Source organism: Haliotis asinina, chromosome 13 (assembly GCF_037392515.1).
Source record: "Haliotis asinina isolate JCU_RB_2024 chromosome 13, JCU_Hal_asi_v2, whole genome shotgun sequence".
Classification (NCBI taxonomy): domain Eukaryota; kingdom Metazoa; phylum Mollusca; class Gastropoda; order Lepetellida; family Haliotidae; genus Haliotis; species Haliotis asinina.
This window is the reverse complement of record NC_090292.1, coordinates 4,913,557-4,928,564: the sequence shown is the minus strand read 5'-3', so window position 1 is coordinate 4,928,564 and position 15,008 is coordinate 4,913,557. Positions and strand designations below refer to the sequence as shown.

Sequence of the window (15,008 nt, the reverse complement as noted above, 5' to 3'; positions counted from 1 at the left end):
TCTGCAGACCGTCATTAAACGGTAATAGAGTAAATGTCTCATGATGGGATGTCAAAACGTAGTGAGCCTTACTATATTCTCGATGTCCATTGTTTGTAAAGTTTCCATTTTTTAGCGAAACCACATCAAAAGTTTCACCTATGTGGGTAATGTGGTTCACGGGATTTGAGTCATCACAATACATCTGGATATCATATTTGTAAAATAATTGCAGGAAATTCTTTCTATGCACATTGACATATAGGTTTGATTTTTAAAATGTTTAAAAATGTTTCTTGCATATTTTGTTTCCTTTAGTTTATGATACATTTATTGCAGATTTTGCGTTTTTGAGGGATACCAAGATAAAAAGTCAAACAAAATGTGGATTGTGAGACTGGCAGATCTACATAGCAAACCAAACTGTATGAGGTTGACAGATATTATGTAAAAATATAAAACACAAAAACAGCTGTATTAATATCATTGCTGTGGTGAGGCTCACTACGACATCCCTGGTAATACTAGGCTCATTGCCAAGTTAACCGAGTCATGAATTACGTCACAAGGTTGATTTTGTCGTATCTCTCATTTTCATTTGAAAATGTCTGCCATATGTCATCAGACACACAGTACAGCAATGAAAATAAGTGAATAAATTTAGTTTTACTTCGCATTCAGCCATATCCCAACTATATTACGGGGGTCTGTAAATAATCGAGTCTGTACCAGACAATCAAGTGATAAACAATATGAACATCGATCTAAGCAAGTGGGAATGGATGACATGTGTCAAGTAAGCCTAACCACCCGATCCCGTTAGTCGCCTCTTACGACAACCATGGGTTACTGAAGATCAGTTCTTACCCGGATCTTCACGGGTCACAGCAAAGAAACAATTGTTTTACAAAGAGTTTACAAATTAAAACATGTAAAACGTTTAAAATTAGAAAATCCAATATCTATATTTTACAACTAATCACATAAAGCACTCTGGTATAAATATCACAAAATGTTTGGAAGCCTTGATTAACACTTCATTCAGAGCCTTCATTCGAACAATACACTTTCACACACACCTACCCAACCACAGAAAAGATTTCATAAACGGTTGCAGGAATCAGTGACATCTAAATTAATCAATTTAAATAACTAAACTTAACAACCGTCCTTTCACTTTTCAATAACACAGAAAGCGAACAGAATGCTGTCTCTTGTCCCTCTGCCTTGGGTTGTTGAGGACATCTTGTGCATGATGTCGCTGAGCGGAGAGACGCTTCTTCTTCGGCTATGCTGGCATGTCTTTCTAGAAATTTTCCTTTGAAAAGCCAAATCCGAAAGATACACAATGTTGTTTGATAGCTTTAGCCAGAGTGGGGTTTCCACAGAAGAACACGTTTACATGTCCCTTATTTTCAGCAGCAATCTTGCCGAACAGCTGAAAGACAGCAATGGCATATGTTACATATGGCGGTGTTACAACCAGTGAGCGAAAAGGTTCCTTAGATATGTAACAGGCAGTTGGGGGAGCTATGCTGGAAAGTCATTAGGCCATAAAATAATCAACTATGGGTTTCAGCACTGAGCTGCTAAAACTGTGAACATTTTCATCAGACCGCAATGTTGGATGGTTATTATACTTAACTTCTCTTATATACAAGTATTTACGAAAATAACCCTATGGAGATTCACGTGTCAATAGGACCAGTGACTGTGGAGATTTACTGGATTATTACTAGCCACGGGCTAGCGGACCAGTGGCGATGTTGCACACTTGTCACAACCGTGTCTCCCGAGGCAACTGGTTTGACAATGCCTTGTTAGAATACATAATATTAAATAGAACTTATCAGTAAATCAGGATTCGTAACTGGCGTTTCATATTTTCAAGCCAAAATATGACGACAGGAGATGTGTAATGAAGTCTTGGAGCTGTCCATCTGATAAAGCTATAAACGAACTTAAAGCGTCTAACTACCTTTCTGAAGTCTGGCCTCCCTGGCTGTGTGCGTGTCTTCAGACCCGTCAACAGGTCCTTGTCTTGTTTCTTATGGATGAGGTCCAGGGCCATCTGTAAACCGATTCCTTTCAGGTCGGTCTTATTAAGTGCTGCCGTCATGTACATGTGCATCTCGATGAAGTTGCCCAGCCCACCTTCCATAGTCTGTTCCATCTCTAACTGAGCGAGGAGACTGACGAACCACTCGAAGGCCTTCTGGTCACGGTTAATCCAGATGAAGTCGACCTGGCAATAAAACCGGTGGCGTAAATATCGTTATTACACACGACCTGACAAAAGAACCAATGAAAAAAATATCGCTATTACACGACCTGGGGATAGAACCAATGGAGAGAATATCGTTATTACAAACCACCTGGCATTAGAGCCAATGGAGAAAATATCGTTATTACATACGACCTGGGAACAGAACCAATGAAGAAAATATCGTTATTACGCACGACTTGGGAAAAGAACCAATGAAGAAAATATCGTTATTACGCACGACTTGGGAAAAGAACCAATGAAGAAAATATCGTTATTACGCACGAACAGGAACAGAACCAATGGGGCAAATATCGTTAACGTTATTACAGACAACCTGGGAACAGAACCAATAGGCGAAATATCAATATCACACGATCTGGAAATAGAACCAATCGGGCAAACATCGTTCTTACACACAATCTGGCCATAGACCAATAGAGAAAATATCGTTATTACACACGACCTGGGAATAGAACCAGTGAAGGAAATATCGTTATTACAAACCACCTGGCATTAGAACCAATGGAGAAAATATTGTTTTACATACGACCGGGGAACAGAACCAATGAAGAAAATATCGTTATTACACAGGACCTAAGAACAGAACCAATGAAGAAAATATCGTTATTACGCAAGAACAGGGAACAGAACCAATGGGGCAAATATCGCTATTACCAACAACCTGGGAATAGAACCAATAGGCGAAATATCGTTATTACACACGATCTGGAAATAGAACCAATCGGGCAAACATCGTTCTTACACACAATCTAGCCATAGACCAATAGAGAAAATATCGTTATTACACACGACCTGGGAATAGAGCCAATGAAGAAAATATCGTTATTACGCACGACCTGCCAATTAAACCAACGGAGTACATATCGTTATTTCACACTTCACTGTAAAAGAAACTGCAGTGACATTACGCTGTATGTCACTCCCGTGAACATTTTGTTCATACCAGACTTAAAATACCACAAATTATCTCCCTTTAATTCGGACGCCCCTACAGACGTTCTACTTCATGTTGATGAGGCAAATTGCAAATGGCAGATAGTCATTGTAAGAATAAATATAAGCAGTACCAACTGCAAGGTTTAAAATATCTAATTACATTCATGGATCAGTGTGGGTCGTTACATAATCGTCTCGTGGATGGCAAAAATACTTTCATATCCATGTATGCACAAATAACCTAGTTAAGCTGATACATAGAAAGATTGAATAAGCACTGATCTTAACAATTTGGCGCATATCTTGGACATTATTGGCCATCGTGTGCAACAAAGGGATCTCCTATAATAGTCTGACCCAATTTGAAGCTGTTTCACATGAAGACCGATTCTAATCTGGATCTTCACGGGAGACAATCATGGGTTTGCTGAAGACCACCTCTATCCAGTATCTTCACGGGTAATACGAGGTGTCAAATCCTGTAGTGAGATAAGCGAACCCCTCACCTTCCATATTGTTGTGGTGTATTTTAGCGCTTCCATACTACCGCGGCCACATGTAACCTCCTCCCCGAGTTCTTGCCCATAGCTCCCCTGTCTACCTTCAGAGCCAGTTCAGTCCATGGAATGGTGAAGAGAGAAAGACAACAGGTGATACTGACCTTCTTGAGATTCATGACGTGTTCTGGCACTTCATCATACCAGGTGTAGCTACATCTGGAGCAGCATCTCTTGTAGGCCTTGAACCTGTACATGATGCTCTGGAGGATGGAGGCGTAGGGGGTCACGCCGATACCAGAACCAATCAGGACAGCGTGCTCTGTCTCAAATATTGCCCTGGACGATGTACCGTAGGGTCCGTCGATGAAACACTACAAATGAACTTGTCTTGATAACGATTATCTACACTAACTCTGATTTCGACAAACAATTAAGAAAGCGAGTGGTTTTGGTTTTACGCAGCTTTTGGCAATATTCCAATACTCCAATATCACAGCGGGGGACATCAGAAATGGGCTTTCCACATCGTACCAATGTGGGGAATCGAACTCGGTGTGACGAGCGAACGCTTTGACCACCAGACTACCCCACCGACCCAGGTGACATTAATAATGTCGGTGTGGACACACTATGACATATTCTACGCATGAGCGTTTTCTGCAAGTTTAGAACTATATGTAAACATTGTGAGCGTAAGCTGGTTTTATATTACGCACCGAGTGAGTGGGTGAGTTTAGTTTTAAATACAGATGAAAGCCCCGCATGACTGTGTATAGAATTACACCGATGCCAGTGTTTCCTGCTGTGGACGATTTATATAGGTTTACCGTCAAACGTTACTTACCCGCACGCGGACCTGTTTCTGTTTCTTCCCCACTAGGACTTGTGTCGGCCGTCTGGACTAGAACAGATTAGGAGTGAGTGAGTGAGTGAGTGAGTTTAGTTTTACGCCGCACTCCGCAATATTCCAGCTATATGGCGGCGATCTGTAAATAATCGAGTCTGGACCAGACAATCCAGTGATCAACAACATGAGCATCGATCTGCGCAATTGGGAACCGATGACATGCGTCAACCAAGTCAGCAAGCCTGACCACCCGATCCCGTTAGTCGCCTCTTACGACAAGCTGAGTCGCCTTTTATGGCAAGCATGGGTTGCTGAAGGCCTATTCTACCCCGGGACCTTCACGGGTCAGAACAGATTAGGAACGGACATAAGAAAACATGATTGATTGGTTGGTTGGTTGCTTGCTTGCTTGCTTGCTTGCTTGCTTGGTTGCTTGCTTGCTTGCTTGATGGGTGGGTGGATGGGTTGTTGTACTCTACAATGATCTAGCATTGTGTAAATATTAAAATCCCAACAAAACACGACACAATAATCGTTGGATTTTGTGCCGTATTTTGTAAAATTCGAGCAATATCACATCGGGGTACATCAGAAATGTACCCATGTTGTGAATCTAACCCTATTTCGAATGGAAATGGTAGTGACAACCCCTACTCAATGTTACCTTGACTCGGTTCTTATCACCGTCGACGGAGTTCGTAGCATCAGCTGCAGCTTCACCTTTCCGTTTGATGCTCACTAGATGAACTGGAGCCTGAAATCCTGCAACGTAACCATGGTGATACTCGAGTGACACAAATTTAACACTGTCCTTAGCCATTTTAGAGCAACACCGCGTAGGGGGACATCAAACCCGGGACCTAAGTGATGAAACAATGCTTTTAACTCTTTCCATTTGAAGGAGTGAGTGAGTGAGTTAATATTTAACGTCACATCGGCAATATCTCACCAATATTGTGACAAAACAAATTTATACAAAAAAGGAACAATTGTGAAGAGTAAAATCTGTTAATGGTGGACAGTAAAAACACTAGATTATCACATACATAAATATAAAACTAGCAGGGGGAACTAAAGCATTTCAGTTAAAAGCAGTCAATGCAATATAAAATACGTGCTAGACATCGCCAACAACTGAAGGTGGATCACCATAGCAAGGACCATGGTCCATTCGAAGGACGAGATATTTTGTCAGAAGGGTCACAACCCTTCAATGCGAAACTATTTTTAGCAACATGACACTTACATATCATGATATCATGAATTCATGGCTGCAACAGTTAACATGGACCATTCGTGACTAGCATAACATCAAAATCCATATGAACCTATTTTTGTTTTCAAAACAAATTTATTCACTTTCATAAAAATAGTTCACACACAAAAATATTGGATATGGAGTTTCTTCTACACGGAATCATAATTGAATTTACCCAGCAGTGCATTAATTGTGACAGTTGGAAGAACTACAACAATTTAGTAGATTTACGTCATATGTAAAATTTTAGAGTCACGACAGTCAAAGAGCGATGAAACGAGAGTTACGTGTGGTGACAGTTATAAGAACACCCTACAGTCAAAGAACATTGCTAACAAACAAACGTCAAACATCGTAACAGCTACTCTCATCATCACAAATAGTAGATACAACTTGGTTTGCAGTCTGACAACGATTTTCGACGACTAGACATTAATGTCGCGTGGACACCGAATGTCGAGTTCATGTAGCACGTGGTTTTGACCAGGGGAGATAATCATGTAAATCCTAATCACTGCACTGTCACAAAGCACGCGAATTGCACGGATGGATACACGGCTAGAAAACTGTGAAATGTGTTTAATGTGAGTAGAAGAGGTATCAAGTTATCAAGTCCCTCGTATGAAAATAACATAAAAAAGCCTACGGCAAATCTCGTCTATAGAATTCAGAGGCTACAGCTGGAAAACTTGTAGATGACTGGGCATAATATCACGCTCTTAGGATATACGTGCAGGTATTACGTCGTGTGGAAGAGGTAACCGACAGACTACACCACCAGTCTTGTTTATTCTCCTTCGTATAACTGTATTAACTTTCTTGAGACAACACAGAGCGAAAGAGTGGAAACCACCGGCGGAAAGTATAGCTTCTCGGCCTCAGATTTTCTGTCATTTTAACCCACGTGTTTACATGAAAACATATCGTGGAACGAAAAGCCAACAGGGGAAAGAGTCCCTTACGTACCCCTTTAAACCTAACTCTAACCCTAACCCCGAATTATAAGGTATTTTTCATTACATGTATATCTTTTATTTGTATTTTTTATTATTTATTTATCTATTTATTTATTTGAAAAATTAGTTAGGGATATGTAAAAAACGTTAACCTACCAGGGTTCACGTGTCCGCGGGTCTCCTCGTCCTGCTTCACGTGTTTTTCGTCATCATAGGTGGTGAAATACTCGTGCAGTCTGTTGGTCCAGTGTCCGGCCGATCTCACGTGCACCCATAATCGGCCTGTATTGAAAACATCACGATATAATTACACTGGAGCGTCTTGAAGCCAGAAGTACCAGTCTTCCATCCAGACTAACTCTCTTTAACCTGGTGGGGTGGTGTGGTAACCTAGTCGGTAAAGCTTCGTCACACCGAAGACACGGGTTCGATTCTCTACATGGTTACAATGTGTTAAACCCATTTCTGGTATCCCCAGTCGTGATGTTGCTGGAATATTGCTAAAAGCGGCATAAAACCATACTCACTCACTCTACAACATGGCACTGAGCAATAATCTAGCTATAAGGCGTCTGACTGTGACTACATATATCCGACATGACTGTCTGATGCCGACAGCCGACTTACGACGAGCGTGGGTTGCTGAGGACCAGCTGTAACCTTCATGGTCTTCATAGGTGACAAACATGCGCTCCTGCAGACCATTTCTCACCAGGGACTTGTGATGTTGTAGACCAACATGACTGGTAACTGTATGGAGTCGTGTGATAAATGCCTGATGTAAAATTATGAATGGGTTCCCTGTCCCTACCGGTTCATGAAGGATAACCCTATGGTCAGGACACAGACATAACCATCAGAATTGTTTCATAACCGCTAAGAGCACAAGAGACAAGAACAACCAAAACCCTGAACGCCCTGTATAACATGTTGGGTATAGTTTGCCAACGACGTCTTGCTATGTGACAGGACAAGACTTTTACACTGGACAGTGGTTGAACTTCTCACACAGAAGATATGGGGACCTACCGTCAAGTTCCGGGGCGCTGCTGATGGTGAAGGGATGCCACTCATATTTAGCGATGTCTGGGATCTGCAGGAACAGATAGTCACCTGGACGGTACTTAAAGCTGGTAGGTTTCGTTATCACAAGATGTGTCACCTGTAACATTGGAATATGTCAGTACTGTAGATACCTTGATAAACACCAAAATATTGAAGATCAAAAGAAAGTTTGGGTTTTTTTAAGACATAGATATGAGATTTCATTTTTCGAAATTTGCGTTTCTTTTGCTGTCGGTACAGGAATTGTTTCACTTAATCATATCTGCATTACACCATCCTCACCTGCATGCAACTTAAATGCTTAAAAGTTTTGGTGTTCTACATGATTTCAAAACATGCCTCTATACCCTTGCAAAGTCAGGTAAACAATCGTCCAAGATATGGGAGACATCAGAATGAAGATCCCAATGCCCGTCACGACCTATGACCTATGAACTGAGCCGACGCAGAAGAGTGGTAGCCCGGCTAGCCACCATTACCATCAGAAGGGGGTCGCTAGCTGCTGGTTTGAGGGCGTGAAGTTCGATCAGACCTGCCTTCCCCACAGACAGACACAGAGAGGAACGCCTGACATGGGCAGGCTCGGAGGAAACCACAACATATTCATTGATATTACTGGTCGCTATTTTCTGCGACGTGGAACGCCGGATGTGACGGATCTATGCAGCTAAACCCTTGGGTGCTCAGTGAGTGAGGTTAACTTGCGTTTTACATGAGTGTAAGTGGATGTCATTACAATACTTGTACAGTACAGACACAACAGGACGTACTGCATACTGTCATAGGTACATCCTGTTCTTTCGAGAGTGTTTATAATAATCCTTTAATTGTAAATAAATACAAAGCAACATTTTTCATAGTATCTAAGTAAGTATTCAGAAAAGATGCGCTTTTTAACACAAATTGTAATATACCTCTGTCTCTCCGGTGTGAATATCCGGTATTCTTAATGAATAATGCTTAGAAATCGTCTTCAATATAGCTTACATCTTAGATTTACATGGTTTACTGAATTACTGAATCTGTTTCTACAGCTATCTTATAATTACTTCACCTAGATTGTGCTAAAGTAGCTCTCCAATGGGTGGAAAGGTTAAACTAGAAATAATATTCCACATTAGTTTTGATACTGACCTAAATAGTGATTGTTGAATTACTAAAGGACAAGAACCAATATTGTGTTGAATTACTTGATAATCTTTGTTTAAATATCCGTATAAACACTTTTTCATCACCAATATTTTGACTCACCCAAACATATCCAAAACCAAATTGAACGAATACTTTCAAGCTCATATTCCATGTTTTTCTACCACTGTCAAAGACGTACGTGCGATTCATGATAATAATTATTAACAAAAATCATGTTCCAATAATGTAACAGAACCTCCAATGTAATGCTGGTATTTCATTTTGTATTTGTCACAAGGGGTCAAATGAATTTTACAAATTCATTTAAAACGTGCCTGAAGAGTAACGTCATGACTCCTCATAGTGGGTGTGACCACTATGAGCATTAGTACATATCAAAACACATCTCCTCCTTGACGTCGTCAGTTGGTGGATGACACCACAAGGAACTCCGTTCATCCAAGAGATGTGTTCCGGCTGGGATCCTGCTCCCTGGAGGTTGAACGCGCTGTCACATCTGCCGGTCAAGATGGTCAATGGGGTTTATGTCATGAGAACGCCGTGGTCAAGGTAATGATTTGACGTTAACGGTGTCTATGTAATCTCGAACAAGTCAGACAGTGTGAGACCTTGCATTGTCGTGCTGCAAAACACCTCATCTTGGCCGTTGTTGAATGAAGGACACCACGAAAGATCTCCATACTTCATCCCCCTACTGTATTCAGATTTTCTAGGATGATGTTGTTTTTTTCTTGCCAAAAATGGCACCATTACCATGACACCTTTTCCATCGATTTGATGAACTTCTGGAATACAGTATCACGCCGTTCGCTTTTTCGTCGAAATTTCTCTACCTTCTAGTGTTTCTGAACAGACTTGAAATAGCACTGTTTCCCAGTCACCGGCGTACAGTCCGTGCCACTTGCAGTATGTGATGATAGTGTAGAGGGGTCAAGGCCATTCCACGGGAGGGGCTGTAGGCTAAATCTCAGCTGTTTTCTGTTTTGTTTTCCTTGTATGCGCGTATTGTATACAGCAATCGTATCTAAAAGCATGCGCGTGCATTTGGACCAGTGCTTCGCACGCTTTGCATACGAAATTTTCGGACAGCTGCATTAGTAACGGCCCATAATAGCTTATCATTTGCTCACGGGTTCTTAACTTACATGCGAGGGAAGAAGGGTGACTTCTGTTATGAAGGTATTGCCATAGGTCATTCTCTCGACCAGTTTAGACCTCGACAATTTCTCTATTAAAAATACAACTCCAGGAACCAGGAACCACTTCCAGAAATGACGCCCGTGAAGAATTAACAAGATCCAGAAGGCCACGTACAACATGTGAGTCCAGTAGAACACCTGAAAAGAAATTAAGGATGATAAACGTGTGGATCGACGATGCAAGGCAAATGATCAGATGGATCAGGCAAAGGAATACAACACCTGAAAAGAGAGGCTGGATCAGTGATGCAAGGGTAGGCAACACCTCAACAGAGAGGATGGACCATACATTCGTAAAAATACTGGACAGGAAGGGTGGTTTACTCAGAGGTTATCTGAAGCACCTGCAGCTTTGTGCTCAAAATATTTTCATGTACCTGAAAATAGCCACCCCTCCTTACAAAGGGCATGGAACAGATGAACATGACGACGAAGACGACGACGAGCAGAACACCAGAGAGGGGAGCGAAGCCGGCCACCCAGCCGATGTTGGCCTCGGTGGTGAAGATGAAGACAGGTACGGTCAGGTTGAACTGACTCTCGGCTACCAAGACTGCAATGCAAGTAAGAGACACATTTAGAAACACTGGAAATAATCATAATCACATGCCAGAACATTCCTTCTTAGTAACCGTCAATTCTAAAAGCAATAACACCACTAATTAATACAAAATGAGTTACCATGGTGATTGATCAGTGGGCTTGGGACTATGACTATAATGTCTTGTTGGTGGAGTAATATTCGGGTTTCTAATCAACTTACCTGCATTTCCAATATGCATGGCTGTGTGCACAATAGTGAAAAACATTATCAAGAGGCCTGTCAACTTGTGGAACAAAATGTTCTGGTCCAGGGGAAGTACGTTTACAGCAGGTGTCGCGCGCAGCCAGGTAATGCACTTCCGCAGCATGAGGACAACTATGAAGGTGCAGTCGAAGTTGAGACAGAGACCACACCCTCTGGCCACAACGAGGCACCAGTTGGATGTGCGGTAATTCCAGCAGCCCACAGTAAACAGGATGCAGTTGAGGACGATCAGGGTGGTGAAGAAAGCTATCTTCCGGAGGTTGTTGAAGAAATACGACTTCGAGAAGTAGTGCTGACAGCATGTTGTTTTCTTTTTCTGTGGTGGAGGCAGCAACCATTGTTCCACGCTGGGGAGAAAACAGTTAGATCTGAAAGTGTTCAGGTTGTTAATTGTCCTTAACTCCAGTGGACGTTGACCCCCTAGGGTGATGGGACACAGGCCTTGTCGGGCAAACAACATATCCACTTGGCAACCCAGCAACCTGGCATAGATAGTCTAAGGTCGAGTACGTAAGCATCACCCCGCCACTATGGTACGAGGGCACCTACAGACTTACCTGAGACACAGGTTATCCTTGACTCCAGGATTCTTATCCATAACGGATTCAAGTTCTTCAAAAGAAATTTCTCCACTGTTGTCTACATCGGCGTCTTCAAACAATGCCTGAGTCAGCATGTCCAGTTCCTCCTCCCCCAGCTTCACCGAGCTCTCCACCATACACGACCGTAACGCCGTCCGTAACTCCTCGATGTCGATATAACCGTCACCTTGAAGGAAGAATAGTATATGCTTTGGGTACATAACGTCTGTTATGAAACGAATGTTACTCTTCAGGTTGATATAACCGCCCGAAGGAGTCCCCCGCCGTGATACTGTTTGAATATTGCTAAAACGGTACTAAACCAAACTCACTTACACACTCGATCACCCACCCACTCACTCACTCACGCACTCACTCTTGAAAAAGAAACAGAAGAAGTTGTCCTGAAAGACATTGTCGTATTCCATTCCACATCTACTATTCTGAGGGGAAACCGTTTGGTAAAAGTACTCGCATCACCAGATATTCTGATGGAGAACATTGTATATTTTTTTCCAGTCATGACCATACAAAACCTGATAAATTACAAACTTGTGCACATTAACGAGTCCTGTGGTTAGTGTGTTCCTCGCCCAAAAATATCATTTGGAGAAATATAATCCTATCTTATCAAAGTGGGGTAGGATTTCTCTTATCAAAACTGGAAACGCCCGTTTCGATGAAGGGAAACACATACAGTTGTCATCAAATGCTGGGAACGCTTGTCTCCATAAAGGGAGGTAACACTACATCTCTCATCAAAAGTTGAAAAGATGATGGTGCTTGTTGGAGACGTTTTGGAAACATTGAGTTTGTTCACAAATCTATTCAATTGGCTCTAAATTCTATTGTTCTTTGGTGTTCAAAGTGGGGGTTCAAGGTATCCACTTCTAAATCAGTTGCTATGTTCTTTACAAGACGTAAACTTCCCCCAAATCTGAAGCTGCACATTGGTGGTCAGGACATAAAATTTGTTTCAGAATTTAAATTCTTGGGTGTAATCTTTGATCAAAAACTCACATGGTCCAGCCACATCAACTACATTTCATCAAAATGCACTAAAGCTCTCAATTTACTGAAGAGCGTGTCTTCCACAAAGTGGGGTGCTGATAAATCGTCCTTGCTTCTTTTGTACAAAGCACTCATTTTGTCTAGATTAGAATACGGTTGTCAAGTTTTCATGAATGCTGCAAAATGTCATTTGGCTAAACTTGATCGTGTTCAAGCCAAAGGTCTTCGGATATGCACTGGTGCCTTTCCTACTACACCAGTTTCTGCCTTGCAGGTGGAATGCTCAGAACCTCCTTTGCAATACCATCGTCTTAAAGTGGCCCTTAAGTACTATTTATCTTTAAAAGCTTCATCTAGGTATCAACCAGCAACTGATATTTTGTGTGATTGTGTGGAATATGTCTTGTGTGATTGGAATCATGGAAAACCACCATTTGGATTACTCGTTCAACAAATTGCATCTCAGTACGAGTTGAATAATCTTCAGCTGAATGCTGCGCAATCTCTACCTAAAACGGTTCCATGGACTTTAACACAACCTTCGATTTCTTATGATTTATCGGAGTTTGTAAACAAACAAATGTCACCATGTGTTGTTAAAATCCTAACCCAAGACTACATCCACAACAAATATAGTAATTGTACTCATATTTACACTGATGCTTCAAAAGATCCCAGAACCGGTCATGTTGGTGGGGCCTTTTATATTCCCGATCTTGGTTTATCTAAAAGATTTAGATTGACTGATCATCTGTCTGTGATTGCAGCAGAATTGACAACTATACTTCAAGCTTTAAAATGGGTAAAAGATAACGAGCACGAAGCAATAATTCTTACTGATTCGTTATCAGCTATACAAGCAATTCAATCAGGTGTCCAAGGTCCACGCAGTGACATTATATATGACATCTTGTATCTTGATACTGTTCTAAACTCCATGTACATCAACTGTGATATTGTTTGGATCCCTGCACATGTTGGTGTAGCTGGGAACGAAGTAGTCGACACACTTGCTAAGATGGCTTGCAACAGACCACAGCCAGATATTTAATCAATTAAGCCCATTTCAAGAGATTACTGGTTTGTCATTTCATCGTCAATAAATGCCTCTTGGCAAAATACATGGGACAGTGAAACTACAGGTAGACACATGTACTCGATTTGTCCTGCAGTAAACAAACATTTTAAAATCCGTAGGCGTTGCCGCAGAGATGAAGTTGTTTTAACTCGCCTCAGGCTAGGACACTGTGGATTAAAGGCATATAAAAGCATTTTAGATAAAGACATCTCTCCTATGTGTGAAAGCTGTAACTTACACTGCCCAGAAACAGTTCAGCACTATCTCATTGAATGTCCAGCTTATGAAAACCCACGCAAGGCTCTTAGAGACATTGTGCTTACTAAAACCAAAACTATTTTTACGCTGAACGCAATACTTGGCGATAATTTAATGTACGGTTGCATACAAAGAGCTGTATTAGACTTCCTCGTCAAAACGGATAAGTACGACGTAATTTAACTGGACAAGAATGTAACTGTTTGTTAAGTGTTGGGCGCATATAGGTCTTTCAAGGCCCAAGGTCGCCCTAAAACGTTACCCACCTACCTACCTCAAAAGTTGGAAACACCAGTCTCTATAAAGGGAGGTAACACATACGGCAAAGGAGCTAACACATACTGTTCTCAATAATAGTTCAAAACGTCATTTTCTATAAAGGGAGGTAAGACATACAGCTCTCATCATAAGTTGAAAACCTCAGTCTAAATAAAGGGAGGTAACACATACAGTTCTCATCAAAAGTTGGAAACGCTTGCGTCCATGAAGGATGGTAATACGAATAGCTCTCATTAAGGGATGGAAACCTTATCTCATTAGAGAGAGGCACCAAATATACAACTCTCGTCACAGGCTGGTTATGTCTTAGGGGAGAAAAAATGGACGTAACACATACCATTCTCATCAATGGATGTTTTACCAAGCTGTTTGGGATGAGAAAGGGAGGAAGAGGGGTAGAACATCCCTCTTTTATTAAAAATCCGTGCCATTAACTGTTGATAAACAAGTGAAAGGAGATACCATCAACAGTTCCCGTCAAAAGGAGATAAAGCACCTGCAACACTTATCTTAGTGTGATAACACTGTTCAAAGGTATTTAGAAGCTGGTGTGGTAATACAAGACAAATCTTGTGAATAACAATTCGTGATTTATTTTTCACAAAGTTTCTAGTGAGATTGCATCTCACATCTTGAGTGTAGATGACATAATAACTGCTTTTATCAAACGGTGGTTAAATGTATCATTGTTTCCAAAATGATGTAACACCTGCCTGATTGTGGACAGCTTGGAAACGCCTATCTAATCAAAGGAAGTGGCACACAGTACGCTCAAAGAAGGACAATCCCCCACAATACGTAATCATATTGATAT

The 15,008-nt window shown here is 41.3% G+C and overlaps 1 protein-coding gene across 1 annotated transcript in view; it reads right to left on the bottom strand.

Moving 5' to 3' along the window:
- Positions 1–559: 559 nt before the first annotated feature.
- The window catches only part of LOC137259996 (NADPH oxidase 5-like), a 30,821-nt gene continuing 16,372 nt past the window's right edge, over positions 560–15,008 (bottom strand). The window contains exons 4-14 of the mRNA XM_067797675.1: positions 11,545–11,755; positions 10,943–11,334; positions 10,557–10,732; positions 10,126–10,317; positions 7,793–7,925; positions 6,920–7,045; positions 5,214–5,311; positions 4,547–4,603; positions 3,864–4,073; positions 1,958–2,224; positions 560–1,417 (exon numbers count right to left, since the gene is read on the bottom strand). Of these exons, the coding sequence (XP_067653776.1) occupies positions 1,286–1,417; positions 1,958–2,224; positions 3,864–4,073; positions 4,547–4,603; positions 5,214–5,311; positions 6,920–7,045; positions 7,793–7,925; positions 10,126–10,317; positions 10,557–10,732; positions 10,943–11,334; positions 11,545–11,755 (1,994 nt within the window). The 3' untranslated portion in view covers positions 560–1,285. The remainder of the gene's footprint in view (positions 1,418–1,957; positions 2,225–3,863; positions 4,074–4,546; positions 4,604–5,213; positions 5,312–6,919; positions 7,046–7,792; positions 7,926–10,125; positions 10,318–10,556; positions 10,733–10,942; positions 11,335–11,544; positions 11,756–15,008) is intronic.